Source organism: Chiloscyllium plagiosum, unplaced genomic scaffold (assembly GCF_037043375.1).
Source record: "Chiloscyllium plagiosum isolate Xiang-an unplaced genomic scaffold, Cpla_swu_hap1 HiC_scaffold_5, whole genome shotgun sequence".
In the NCBI taxonomy this organism is placed as follows: Eukaryota; Metazoa; Chordata; class Chondrichthyes; order Orectolobiformes; family Hemiscylliidae; genus Chiloscyllium; species Chiloscyllium plagiosum.
In genome coordinates, this window is record NW_028270143.1 from 127,220,155 (window position 1) to 127,234,142 (window position 13,988).

General features: G+C 42.5%; 1 protein-coding gene across 1 annotated transcript in view; it reads left to right on the forward strand.

Annotated features, from left to right (window-relative positions):
• The first annotated feature begins 286 nt into the window (after window positions 1-286).
• The window catches only part of recql4 (RecQ helicase-like 4), a 77,730-nt gene continuing 64,028 nt past the window's right edge, over window positions 287-13,988 (forward strand). The window contains exons 1-6 of the mRNA XM_043690894.2: window positions 287-342; window positions 4,818-4,948; window positions 6,306-6,339; window positions 8,223-8,341; window positions 11,840-11,986; window positions 12,566-13,785. Of these exons, the coding sequence (XP_043546829.2) occupies window positions 4,865-4,948; window positions 6,306-6,339; window positions 8,223-8,341; window positions 11,840-11,986; window positions 12,566-13,785 (1,604 nt within the window). The 5' untranslated portion in view covers window positions 287-342; window positions 4,818-4,864. The remainder of the gene's footprint in view (window positions 343-4,817; window positions 4,949-6,305; window positions 6,340-8,222; window positions 8,342-11,839; window positions 11,987-12,565; window positions 13,786-13,988) is intronic.

Genomic DNA, 13,988 nt, shown 5'->3' on the forward strand with positions numbered 1-13,988 from the left:
GTATAAATGAACAGTAGTTGTTGTTGTTGTACCAGCCCCTGCCCACACTGTGCCCAGGGGGCGGGCTGAGGCTCACTAAAGGTGCTGTATAAATGAACAGTAGTTGTTGTTGTTGTACCAGCCCCTGCCCACACTGTGCCCAGGGGGCGGGCTGAGGTCCACCTGCGCGCGCAGCCAGCTGCAGCTGAGCGGCCAGAGGCGGGAAGCTCGGATTCGAGAAGCTTCAGCCGGCCCCCGCTGTCCAGGGGAAGGCTGCAGCGGTTCCCCCGCGAGCGGGGGGCAAAGGGCAAAGGGCAAGGGGCGGGGCGCGGCGCGGCGCGGCGCGGCGCTCTCCCGGGCTGGGTAAGGACGATCATTTTCTCATCAACCCCCCCCCCCCAAAACAACCAAGGGTCCGCTCGGGGGCGCGCTGGGGACCGTCCAGGCTCCGCTCGGGGGACGCGCGCGGGGGCGCTGCTGCCGGGTTACCATGGCGACAGGGTGACCATGGAAGTGGGGAAAAAGGCGGGAGGAGGCCATTCGGCCCCTCGAGCTTGCTGCTCCGGTCATGGCTGGTCATCGGAGCCTCCCCACCCCCTCCCACGAATTGTGTCCAACTCCTTTTATCCTCTACCGCCTTCTGTGACAGAGAGGCCATTGCACAGGCTCTGGGGTTACCCTCTGAATGTCTCCTCACCTCAGTCCTAAATGACTCCTCACCTCAGTCCTAAATGACTCCTCACCTCAGTCCTAAATGACTCTTCTCCATATCCTTACCCTGCAAGCCCAGAATCTGGGCTCCCCCACCATCAGGACCATCCTTCCTGCTTCACCCTGATAGAACTCAATAAATTCATCAGCCACAGCTTTGCCCATTCACCTTCCCCCTCCCTACCATGCTTCTAAGCTCCAGCGAATACAATTTTAAAATAATACAATCCTGACCAATCTCGTTGGTTCAGTTTATCTTTTTAGAATAGAATCCCTTCAGAGGCTATTGAGTCCACATAACCCTCCCGATACTATCCCACCCAGACTCACCCTTCCCTATCCTATCCCTGCATTTCCTGTGGCTAACCCACCTAGCCTGCACATCCCTGGATACTATGAGCAATTTAGTGCAGCTCATCCACCTAACCTGAACACCTTTGGACTGTGGGAGGAACCTAGCACAAACCCACACAGACACGGGGAGAATGTGCCAACTCCACACAGATGGTCACTCAAGGCTGGAGTTGAATCTGGGTACCTGGTGCTGTGAAGCAGCAGTGCTAACCACTGCGCCATTGTGCTGCCCAATTTTAAAATTTAATTTATTGTCACGTGGATTTATTCCAAATAAGACCATAAGACATAGGAGTGGAAGTAAGGCCATTCGGCCTATCAAGTCCACTCCGCCATTCAATCATGGCTGATGCGCATTTCAGCTCCACTTACCAGCGTTCTCCCCGTAGCCCTTAATTCCTCGAGACAACAAGAATCTATCAATCTCGGCCTTGAAGACATTTAGCGTCCCGGCTTCCACTGCACTCCGTGGCAATGAATTCCACAGGCCCACCACTCTCTGGCTGAAGAAATGTCTCCGCATTTCTGTTCTGAAATGATCCTCTCTAATTCTAAGGCTGTGTCCACGGGTCCTAGTCTCCTCGTCTAACGGAAACAATTTCCTAGCATCCACCTTTTCCAAGCCATGTATTATTTTGTACGTCTCTATTAAGTCTCCCCTTAATCTTCTAAACTCCAACGAATACAATCCCAGTATCCTCAGCCGTTCCTCATATGTTAGACCTGTCATTCCAGGGATCATCCGTGTGAATCTCCGCTGGACACGTTCCAGTGCCAGTATGTCCTTCCTGAGGTGTGGGGACCAAAACTGGACACAGTACTCCAAATGGGGCCTAACCAGAGCTTTATAAAGTCTTAGTAGTACATCTCTGCTTTTAAATTCCAACCCTTTTGAGATAAGAGACAACATTACATTCGCTTTCTTAATCACGGACTCAACCTGCATGTTTACCTTTAGAGAATCCTCGACTAGCACTCCCAGATCCCTTTGTGCTTTGGCTTTATTAATTTTCTCACCATTTAGAAAGTAGTCTATGCTTTTATTCTTTTTGCCAAAGTGCAAGACCTCGCACTTGCTCACGTTAAATTCCATCAGCCATTTCCTGGACCACTCTCCCAACCTGTCTAGATCCTTCTGTAGCCTCCCCACTTCCTCAGTACTACCTGCCTGTCCACCTAACTTCGTATCATCGGCAAACTTCGCTAGAATGCCCCCGGTTCCCTCATCCAAATCATTAATATATAATGCGAACAGCTGTGGCCCCAGCACCGAACCCTGCGGGACACCGCTCGTCACCGGCTGCCATTCTGAAAAAGAACCTTTTATCCCAACTCTCTGCCTTCTGTTAGACAGCCAATCCTCAATCCATCCCAGCAGCTCACCTCGAACACCATGGGCCCTCACCTTGCTCAGCAGCCTCCCGTGTGGCACCTTATCAAAGGCCTTTTGAAAGTCTAGATAGACCACATCCACTGGGTTTCCCTGGTCTAACCTACTTGTTACCTCTTCAAAAAATTCCAACAGGTTTGTTAGGCATGACCTCCCTTTACTAAATCCATGTTGACTTGTTCTAATCAGACTCTGCTCTTCCAAGAATTTAGAAACCTCATCCTTAATGATGGATTCTAGAATTTTACCAACAACCGAGGTTAAGCTGATAGTGTTGTGTAGTGTCACCACTCTTCAGTCCATCTTCAAACACAATATTAGGCCTGAAAAATGAAACAATAACATTCATCTTATAGTCTTATCTTAAAGTTAGATAGTCTTTGGAAACCCTTTCACTTGTGGCTCAGTCATGGGCTTGGATTAGTGTCCTCTGCCCCGATATCTTGAATCCCTGTGGCCAAACCAACAACACTGCTTTGCCATGCTACGAGAACAAACAGGTGTCTCTCCAGTCCCATCTCACTTCCACCAATGCCTCCCAATTACTTCAAATTCCACATGAACACTTCTGTTTTTCTCCCCCAGTTGCCTGACTTGTAAATTCTCATTTTATACATAACTTCTGTCCCTTTGTCAGTCTTCTTGCTTTATTTCTACCTGAAGTGAGTTGTTTCTTAATAGTATTTAAAACACCACTTTTAAAAGGAAGTGTTACCATTGAGAAATGTTGATCACAATGATGCTTGTTGGTTATGGTCCAGTTTTTTTTTGTATGTTGCTGGCTGGACCAACATTTGTAGCCAATCTCTCATTGCCCTAAGGAAGGGGGTCAGGAGCTGCCATCCTGAATTGTTCAGGGGTGCTTTGGTTAGATGGCTGATTTGTTGAAGTAGTCTCTCTCTCTCATGAGAAAGCAGCCTGTGGTATTATATATGCTTGGAATTTTTTGTTAACTGTTGTAGTCCTTCTGGTGTAGGTACAGCCACAATGCTACCTGGAAGGGGTTTCCATGATTTTGACCCAGTGACACTGATTACCAAGTCAGGATGGTGAGGTTTGTAGCTACAAATTTACACCTCACTTTCACATCGGTCTGGTTCTGTTCCTGACATGATCTCTCATGGAAACACGCTTGGTCCCCCTAGCTTGATAAAAGTGGCTGATTTCCTGATGCAGTGTCTCTCTCATGAAAAGCAGCCTTTGGTATTATATATATACTTTGATTTTTTTTCTTTAACTGCTGCAATGCTTTAGCTGTAGGTACAGCCAGAGTGCTATCTAGAAGGGGTTTCCACAACTTAACCCAGTGACACTGATTACCAAGTCAGGATATGCTGGATTATGAGGTTAAATTGTGGTTGAAAATATTGCCACTGCAGGTCATTAACTACAGCACCTCATTATGAGTTACTGGCCATGAGTGGGATCATGAGGGATGGACTTGTATGAAGTTCTGACCAAGTGTTACCAGTCTTGATTTTGACTGACATTTTTGGAACAAAGTTGTAAATAATGTTCATTGCAAAAAGCTGCATAGTTCCAATAACCATCCTCTGTGTTCTTGGAGCCCTGTTCTCCCAGCACTCCAATTTCATCTGTGATGAAAAGTAAAATCATAACCTCCTTTGGAAGGAATCTGATGGGAACAGTATTTCTGTTGGGAAGGGAAATACCATGATTGAAGATTGTGTGGGATCGGGATTGGTTCCGGCTGACTAGCACTCGACCTTTTGGAGCCAGTGAATGGAAAAGGGATTAAGGATACAGCTCAGGATAGGGGTTGAATGGATTGAACTGATGTATGAAATATTTGGAGTGGATTGAGCGCGAGTCACCGTTTTCATTGAATGAGAGCATGATGGCAGGAGTTCTGATCCTTTTATCTCAATCCTTCATTCTCCACCCTACTTTTAAGATCACTGACGTTAAGTGTAGAGCTGATCGTATCACCCTCTAAATCAACGCAGCCTTGAAGTGTATAAAGTTAAAAATCACACAACACAAGGTTATAGTCCAACAGGTTTAATTGGAAGAACTAGCTTTCAGAGCACTGCTCCTTCATCATGTGGTTGTCACAATCACCTGATGAAGGAGCAGCGCTCCGAAAGCTAGTGCTTCCAATTAAACCTGTTGGACTATAACCTGATGTTGTGATTTTTAACTTTGTACACCCCAGTCCAACACCAGCATCTCCATATCTTGAAGTGTTTAAGATTTGGCATCAAGTAGGGGAGTACATATACCCAGTCAGATGTGTCTTGACTATAGGACTGAAAGTTGTTGAAGGCTACTTTTCTTCATCTTTTGATAAACACACAATTCTAACTTTCAAAAAAATGTGTGCAATCAAATGTTTTATTTTGTCTTGTTTTCTTCCTTGTAGAGACAAATGAAAGATTGAGAGAAACCACTGTGGACTATTGTTGGGAAATGGATCGATACACTGAGTTAAAACTTGCGTTGAAAAAGTGGGAGACTTTGTTCTTTGAGAGAAACAGACGGAAACCAACTAAGGTAGTCACTGAGTATAGAAAACCAATCACAAACACTTTATGATTGAAGTAATGGCTGTGAATGTCACTAGCTTCACAGTTTCCAATAAGAGTTAGTTCCGGACAGGTTGCCAGCAGAAGTCATTTGAAACAGGAACAGAATAGCAGGAAAAACTAGGTAGGTCCCGCAGAAAAAGCAGTGTCAGTGTTTCTGGTCCAGTGATCCTTCTTCAGAACTTCCAAAAAATAGTCTAAGATCCCCTTACCTGTTGGAGTATTAAAATGAATTTGCGCTACCTTTCACAGCCTTGTGACATCCAGCAGTGTTTCAATCAGTGAATACAATTTTAAAATATTCACTGATCTGCATACTTGAAAAGGGCCTGTACAGTGTGTGAAAAGAATGACCTTTTTAAACTGTGGGTTTTTTCACATAGTTATTCTGCAGCTATCTTCAAGAGAATTTTTACATTTTCGAAAGGTGTAAATGGCTGACCACCTAATGATGATGGACACATAAAGAAAATGTTACGTCCTCTAAATCTGCAATAGCTTGTATTAAATTGGAGAAATACCTTGCATTCATGTTTTATTCACTCATAGTCTCCGGTCTTTGGGTGTGAACCCAAATTAGACTCACTAGTACCCTCGTTACCCTTGAGTTTTATTGTCTGAAAAACTATCAATAATCTTATCCTCACAATCCTTGTTTCTTCAATCTCTAAATAACTAGTTGAATTGGTATAATTGCACTCATGAAAAAAAAGAGTTCAATAAATTCTGCCATGCTGCTCCTCTATCTGAAATTTTGTTTTTGTTTTAGTCATAAATTCTTCGGCAATCCGAGTGTTACTATTTTGATGACTCTTACATTTATTGAATTTTAGACAAGAAATAGTTTTGGACCAAATCGATTTCCCTTCACCTTATTACTTCAAATGGCAGTATGCTCATGTCCTCCTTGTTCTAAGCTAATCTTGTGGTGGATGGTCTGTCATGATTGTATTAAATGATAGAACAGGCTTAACAGGCTGAGTGGCCTATTCCTGTTCCTATGTTCTGGCCTGGTACACCATTTAATTTGGTCTTCTGTTTCTTTTTCCCCCTGTAGGATTTGGCACATACCTGTGTTGCTAGTCATGCAAATCAATTTGGTCTCATCTGGAAATTTACAGACAATTCATGACGTTTTAAAACTATGACTTTATGGAGGGAATGCAATATGTGGTGCAGATCAGGCTAATCTGGTATATGTGTGGCTGCTGCAAGTAGCCATTTGTAATAAGTATGATTTCAAATTGTGATCTTTTAATTTTGTGTAATAAAGCTGCTCTGTCTGTCCAAGAAAACTTACTGTTCCTCAACGTTTTCCTCTGTAGGTTGATGTGGCTTGTGCTTCAGAAGAGACTCAAAGTAAGTAATGTATGAAAGGAATATGTCTTGTTACCTTAATCCAGAGAATTTATTGGTAGTGGATGGAAGGGAAAGAATGCATTGGACCGACCTTTACTTGCATAATCTGGTTGCAGGGAAAATATCCATGTAACATGTATCACACAGTAAACAAAGTTTCTCCTCTGCAGCTTTTTCTGATTTCTTGTTGTTCTCAAGCCTTTCTGAGCTGTAGGTTTTTATTGTCAATGGATTGTGTTGGCACAGATAAATTAGCTTGTATGTTTTGCTTGATAGAAATAAAAGCCTAAGGTTGCTTTACTAAGCCGTAAAGAAGGAAGGGAAGTGGTTTGGGAAAATTTGAGAAGGAAATGTTACAGAGGGGAGGGCATTCGGAAGGCAAGGGATTCCAGAAAGAAAGTAAAAGCCTTAGTGGAACAGCGATGCTGAGGAAAGAATTACAGTTTGGTGGAGGGGCAGTTGGAGCAAATATGACAACACTCTTGCCATTCTGTAGCTGGAGAAGTGACAGAGGCCAGGAGTGTGAGGGAGCTGAGGAAGAATGCTTCAGTTTTGATATATTAAACTAAAGGAAGTTTTTACTCTGATTATGCTTGATCTTCCCCTGCCTAACCCTAACTTTATCCAACCAAGTAACTTGACTAAGTGAATAGGTCCTCTACTTAGGCCAGTACTAAAGACAGTCAAGACGGAATGCAAGGCAGCAGCTTGATAACAGTTGTAACTTATTAATGTTTTTCTCTTATTTTTTCCTTTATCTGCTTGGCTTGGAAACATGGGGGTTTCACTCGTCAAAATGTAGAAGAATTTGCACATCTCTGTGATATCACAATACTGTCACCAAATATTTCCAACCTTTGTCTTTTATAGAAAGTGCTAACTCTTCCTTGGGTTGGGATGGTTGCAATAATGCTGGCTGCTGGAAACCACTCAGGACCATTATTTGATTGTGAGGTTACGCATTGAATGTTCCCGAAAGGCATATCAATGGAGTTCACCATATCGACCTTGGTTTTTATTTGATGTCCATAAGTATACACTTTTAGCAAAGATTACTGAATGAGGGGCATGAGGAGGAAGAGTTGTGCCTTTTTATAGTTCCCTCTTTGTTTTGTCCAGGGAAGTATGAAGTCAACCTTGTATCCTGTTGTGTGGGGATAAAAAGATCTTTGCCCCCTGAAGATCAAAAAACTGATCCTGTGATTTCTCGGACTGTGTGACTCTCACATAATTCGTTAATTGACCAACTGAACCATCTTTACACAAATGCTAACAAATAACGTGGGTGACTGCCATTCCTTGGTTGATTAATGCCTTGATTAATGAGCGTCAACTATGCTCAAATGTAAACAAAGCTTGTCAGTTTACTGTCAGTCATTGCCTCACTGGTGGATTTTCCATGGCAATATCTCCTACCAATCAGAGTCCATTTGTTAATCAATCAGCACTCTTTTTATAATGGTATTCTTGCAACTCTCCCAAGGATTGCAAGATGAAAAGACTTAATGTCTCCCTTTTTTCCCCCCCAGTAATATTAACACACAATTTCTGAAATAACCCAAAATATTGTCTGAATTTTCTGGCATGGCTGGAGTGTGACTGTTTTTTTAAGTAATTCTAGTGTATATAAAGAGGATCTGAACTTCAAGACCGGAAATTCCCAACCCCACTATGGGTCAGCTGGAATTGTATATGGTAAAATAACGTATCTGAAAGACGAGAATGCAACCCGTTCCATCTTGCATGGATGGTGCCCGACTAATGTGGATCGAACTTGTTTATATTGTGTTGTCTTGGAACTGAGTTCACTGATATTAATGTATTGGATTAAACCATTTACATCCCAGGGCACACTAATAATCCATGTTTTTTTGAATTCACAGAATTGTATAGAGAATATAGAACTATCAAGCAAAATAGGGAGGGACATACTACAGAGAACAATCAACGTCCACCGGTGAGTGGGAGTAAGCCCTTGATGAAAACTAGCCAAAATGAGGAGGTAAGTCTAGATTTCTGCATTATGTCCATTTTCTTTGCTTCTTTTCCCATAATATGTCCCTGCGTAGAATATTCCTCATGGAATTTTGTGCAGCAAAAATCAAAAATTCTGTCTGCCTCCAGGTAACCAGTCATTTACAGAATATTGTGGCTTAAGTAGCAGGACAGGCTGTGATCTCTGACAGAGAGACTACTTAGTGAAGCGATTGATTCTGCTTTTCAGCCAATAAAGATAGATGTTTGCCTTTCCAAACTTTTAGCTGTCTCTGATTTGTAGCTTTTATGTTCCTTTTTTAATAATTGGATTTGAACTGTCAATGTCTCTTTTCCACCAACATGTAGAACAAGGGATACCTCCGGTTATGTTAAAGGTTGATGGGGTAAGCTGTTAATGATGGAGTGCCACAGGCATCTGTGCTGGGGCCTCAACTATTCACAATCCATATTAACAACTTGGATGAAGGAGCCGACGTTATTGTAGCCAAACTTATTGACAGTATGGTAAATAGAAAAAGCAATTTGTGAAGAGGCTAAAATGGGCTTATACAGAGGTTAGGTGAGTGGGAAATATTGACTGATGAAATATAATGCAGTCAAACACAGATCTCCATTTTGGCAGCAAAAGCAGAAACGCAAGATCTTGTTTCAATGAAGAGAGATGACAGCACTGTGGTACAGAGCGATCGGTATCCTTGCACATAGATCACAAAAATAAACATATAACTCAGAAGGCAAGCAGAATCTTTAGCTTTATTTCAAGGCAATAGAGTATAAAAGTAGATGTACAAAGAGATTTGGGTGTCCTTGCACACCAGTTGATGAAAGACAGGCAGGTGCAGCAAGCAACGAAGATGGCACATGATAGAGGGGCCTTCATTGCAAGGCACTTTTGAGTTTAGAAGTAAGAATGTCTTACTGCAGTCATTACTACAACCTTAGACGACATTGGTGAGATCATGTGGTATTCTGGTTTCCTTAAGAACAGACATACTTCCGTTGGAAGTAGTTTAGAAAATGTTCACAAGGCCATGATGAAGGTGCTGCCCTTTGAGGAAAGGTTGAACAGGTTGGGCTAGTACTCAGCGAAGGTTAGAAGAATGAGAGGTGATCTTATTGAAACATGTAAGATCCTAAAGAAGCTTGACTCCAAGGATGTTTCTTCTGGAGGGAGTTGGGAGCAGCAAATTGGCATGGATTAGAATTGATTGACTGAGGGGAAGCATTTTTCCAGGTGGCAGGCAGTGACCAGTGGGTTAAGATCATAAGATGTAGGAGCAGAAACAGACCATTGAGCCCATGGTGTCTTCTCCACCTTTTCAATGAATCACAGCTGATTTGATAATCCTCAACTCCACCTTCTTGTTTTTGTCTCCATAACTCTTGATTCCCTTAATGATTAAAAGTCTAGTTATCTCAGCCTTAAAGATACGTAATGAGTCCGCCTCTATAGCCTCTATGTTAAACAATTCCACAGATTTGCCAGCTTTTGCAAGAAGAAATTCCTCCTCACATTTAAATGTGCAACCCATTATCCATTTAGCCCTCTGGTCGTAGACATTTAAAGACTGGGTGGAGCAAAGGAGGTTTCATGGTAACTTTGACATGGTAACTTCAAGAACGGCTTCTTCTCCTCTGATCAGACTGCTGAACAGACCTCTCGTATATCAGAATTGATCTTTGTAACTTCTCTGTAACTGTAACACTACATTCTGTGTTACGTTCTGTCTGGATAGCACGTAAGGCCTGTTTCCACACTGTAGGTAATCTAGTCTAATCTAAACAATACTTGTTGCTGCATTTCGCACATCGGACAATAATAAATCAAATCCAACAAGTCTGAGTGAGTGAGGAGACACATGGCAGATGCAGTACAATGTGGCTAAAATTGAGTAAATACTTTGTTGTGAATTACAGACAGGAAGAGTATTATTTAATGAAGTATTGGGAAATGTAGATGTACAAAGAGGTTTGGGTGTCCTTGTACACCAGTTAGTGAAAGACAGGCAGGTGCAGCAAACAATGAAGATGGCACATGATAGAGGGGCCTTCATTGCAAGACACTTTGAGTTTAGAAGTAAGATTGTCTTGCTGCAGTCATACAGGGCTGAAAATGTGTTGCTGGAAAAGCGCAGGGCTTATGCCCGAAACGTCGATTCTCCTGTTCCCTGGATGCTGCCTGACCTGCTGCGCTTTTCCAGCAACACATTTTCAGCTCTGATCTCCAGCATCTGCAGACCTCACTTTCTCCTGCAGTCATACAGGACCTTGTTGGGACCACACCGGAAGTAATGTGTATGATGTTGGTCTTCCTTCCTAAGAGAGAATATTCTTGGCACAGAGAGATTAACTGGACTAATAACAGAGATGGCAAGATGATCTTTTTGAATATAGATGGTTCGATTTGGCCTGTATTCGCTACAGTTAAGAGAGATGAGATAAAAGGTGAAACAATTCTAACAAGGAGGAAGCTAGATGCAGGGAGTATGATTTTCCTGGTTGAAAACTCAAGAACTGGGGGACACAGACTCAGGATAGTGTTGACTGATGAAATATAATGCAGCCAAACACAGATCTCTATTTTGGCAGCAAAAACAGAAAAGCGGGATATTTCAGGGTAGGGCATTTCCGACTGAGATGAGGAAAACAATTCTTCATTCAAAAGATAGTGTATCTGTGGAATACTTTACCACAGAAATCACTGAATATTGTCAAGAACGAGATAAATTTTTTAGATATGGCATCGAGAGGTAGAGGGAGAAAATGGAAATGTGGCTTTGAGATTTAGGTTCAACTGTTGTCATATTGAGTGGTGGAACAAACTCAAATGACTGGCTGCTTCCTCCTAGTTCTATGTAACGAGGAACACAGTTAAAAATTAAGATAGAGATGGTATTTCCTCTGCGGATCTTTATGATTCTCTTTCTCCAGACAGCGATGGAGGTTGGGTCTTTGTCTTTATCTTTGTGTCACTAGACTTGTATATGTTCAGACCTTTGACAAGGAAGTCTCTGGCTATGTGGGACAGACAGGAAAATGAAGTTATGGGCACACTCAAACTAACCATGATGCAGCCATTACTATTGAATGATGGAGCAGACTCCATGGACTGATTGACTCAGTCCTGCTGTTTATGCAGGGTTTTTTGAATTTCACTGCTATTATGTAGACACATGACTCCAAATGCATTGATGGGGGTAGATAATTATTTGCTCTAGTAGGGAAAGCCAAACAATGTGGAAAACATTTAATATTTGAGCCATTCAGAATTTGTTTTACACAAGGGGCATGGTGTTCTAACCAGCAAGAATAAGTCACTGTCATTTGGTCCATCCGTTGTTTGGTAACTGGCATGAATCACGTCATTTTGTAACTGGATAACTGGTTGAGCCTTCCAACATCATGTAAGCAACTATTGGTCATCTTTTGAGATGGCTGTAACTGAGGAGGGAATCTAGTTTGTTTTTAAAAAAAAATAAATTTAGCTGATTTATCTCTCCAGGCTTCTAAGTGTGATATTTGGGGATTACATCTTAATCGTCAGAACAGAAAGTTTCAGGAGCTCACACCGAAGGAGCACGGTGCTCTAAAAGCATCGGCACAGTATTATGGAATGAAATTAAAGGAGAAACTTGGAACATCAGGAAAGGTAAGTGTTACTTCCTTTGCTGCTTCCCACCCTCTGTATCACATGTATGAAACCGTCTACCCTGACTAAGGAGGGTACAGTTGCAGTTACTTCAGTTGTGCTGTATCTATCTCTGTGGAACGTGTTGGTGTTGGATTATCCTGGTAACACAGCTGATATCAGACCCTTGGTAAACAGTCACAGGAACTTTGAAAAGCTCTCTTTCGAGAGGGAGTCAGGAGAGTGGAATGTGTTTTTTTTCTGTCACAAACTTGACACAGTCCACAAATTATTTGAAACCGGAGAACTTTAGGGGGTACTGGGAAGAAGGAAGTGAGTGAGTTTAGAGTTGGGTACTTTATCTGGAAGAATAAAACATAAAGTTGATGGGTCATTTGGCTTGTTTCCGTCATTCTCTTGATGAATTCAGAGAAAGTACAACAAAGCTGAGTACTGGAGCTGCAAAATCAGCGAGTTTAGTTACAAGAGACTACATAGTTTTAGCCGCTTGGTTTTAAATGTTTTGAACTTTAGTACAGCTGTACAAGTAAAAGACCAGAGCAAAAACAGTGAATGTCTTTTTTTTTAAATATCTGAAAGGAAAGGCCAATTTCTCTCCGTAAGTCGCTGACTTCAAGGAGGACGCAGATATCCAAAGAGATCGATGATGGAGAGAATGGCCCAGTTGTTGGGGGACACCCTGTCACCCCCAAGCCTGCTGAAGATCTGCAGCTTGTATCTCAAGACTCTCCAGATGGATCTGATCAACTAAAATTTCAGCATCCAGTCATGAAAGGTATTTCTCCATCAAAAGTGCTCCGAATCCAGACAAGGACTCCCCAGTCTATTAATAAACTACAGCAATTACAGCAGTGTGTGTCTCTGAGATTATCCTCGATTGATCGTGGCTGGTTGGACAGATGCCAGGAGAGAACACAACCAGATGTTGAATTGCCCATATTGGGCAGACTTTCACTCCCAGCCAGTGGTAAATACAGTCTTGACTCTGATCATGGGAAACCTCCTTCATTCGGTGACTCTACTCCCCAAGTTGATCACAAGCCTCAAAATGTGAATGACACAATACAGGTAGCCAGTGAGCAGCCTCTGCAACTAAGTGATTCCCCAACAGTCAATAAGGGGTCCTGTACAGTGACTGCTACATCTCCCTCAGCTGGTGATACACCCTCCTCATTGGGTAATGTCTCTTTAAAAGTTAGACATGATGAGCTATCCGTTTCCTCGAGTGATTTTCAGGATTCTGAAAAGCCTCCAGAATTAGGGAATGGCTATTTCCGAGATGATCATGCTTGCCAAAAATATGTTGACACGGGGAAAATGCAGATTCTAACAAGAACTGGTTTGGAACATCAATTGTACATTAATTCAGTGACCAGTGAAGAGAGAAATTGCAATGCCCCAGAATCTTTGCAGGAAAATTATGATGAAGGAGAGAGAGAGACTGATTGTGAGCAGTCTAAAGTGATAAATACTAGGAAAGGTACACAAGACCTAAAGAGAAGCAGTAAGAAGCGACGGAGAACATTGGCAGCAGATGGAGTGAGTGCTGACGCTTGTGAAGATCTCAATGGCAATGCCAAGAAACGCAGAAAAACAACTAAACCTTCAAACACTACCACAGCTGAGATGGTGAAGAAGCAAATCCTCAAAGCCAATTGCAGAACTGTGGTGGACGACAGCAGTCCACCAGCGAATGAGGATGAGGGGAAGCCAAAACCCGAGCTGCCAAAGGAGAATCTCTACGGAGATGTGGAAGAAGGGAACATCTGTTCAGAGGCTCAGAAGAGCAGTGGCATGAGGTAGGTACAGACATTGACCTAACAAGCAATATCAGAGGTACATGAGAAAGATGTACTCGATTTTGTTTTGCTTTCTATTTTAATGCTCGATTCAACGGAACAAATTCTTACTTTGGTTGCAGTTGTAGTTATCTATTACGAGACCAAGCCTAAGATGGAACTATTTGTCCTTCCCAGTTAGAAGAAATGCCATTATATAGTTC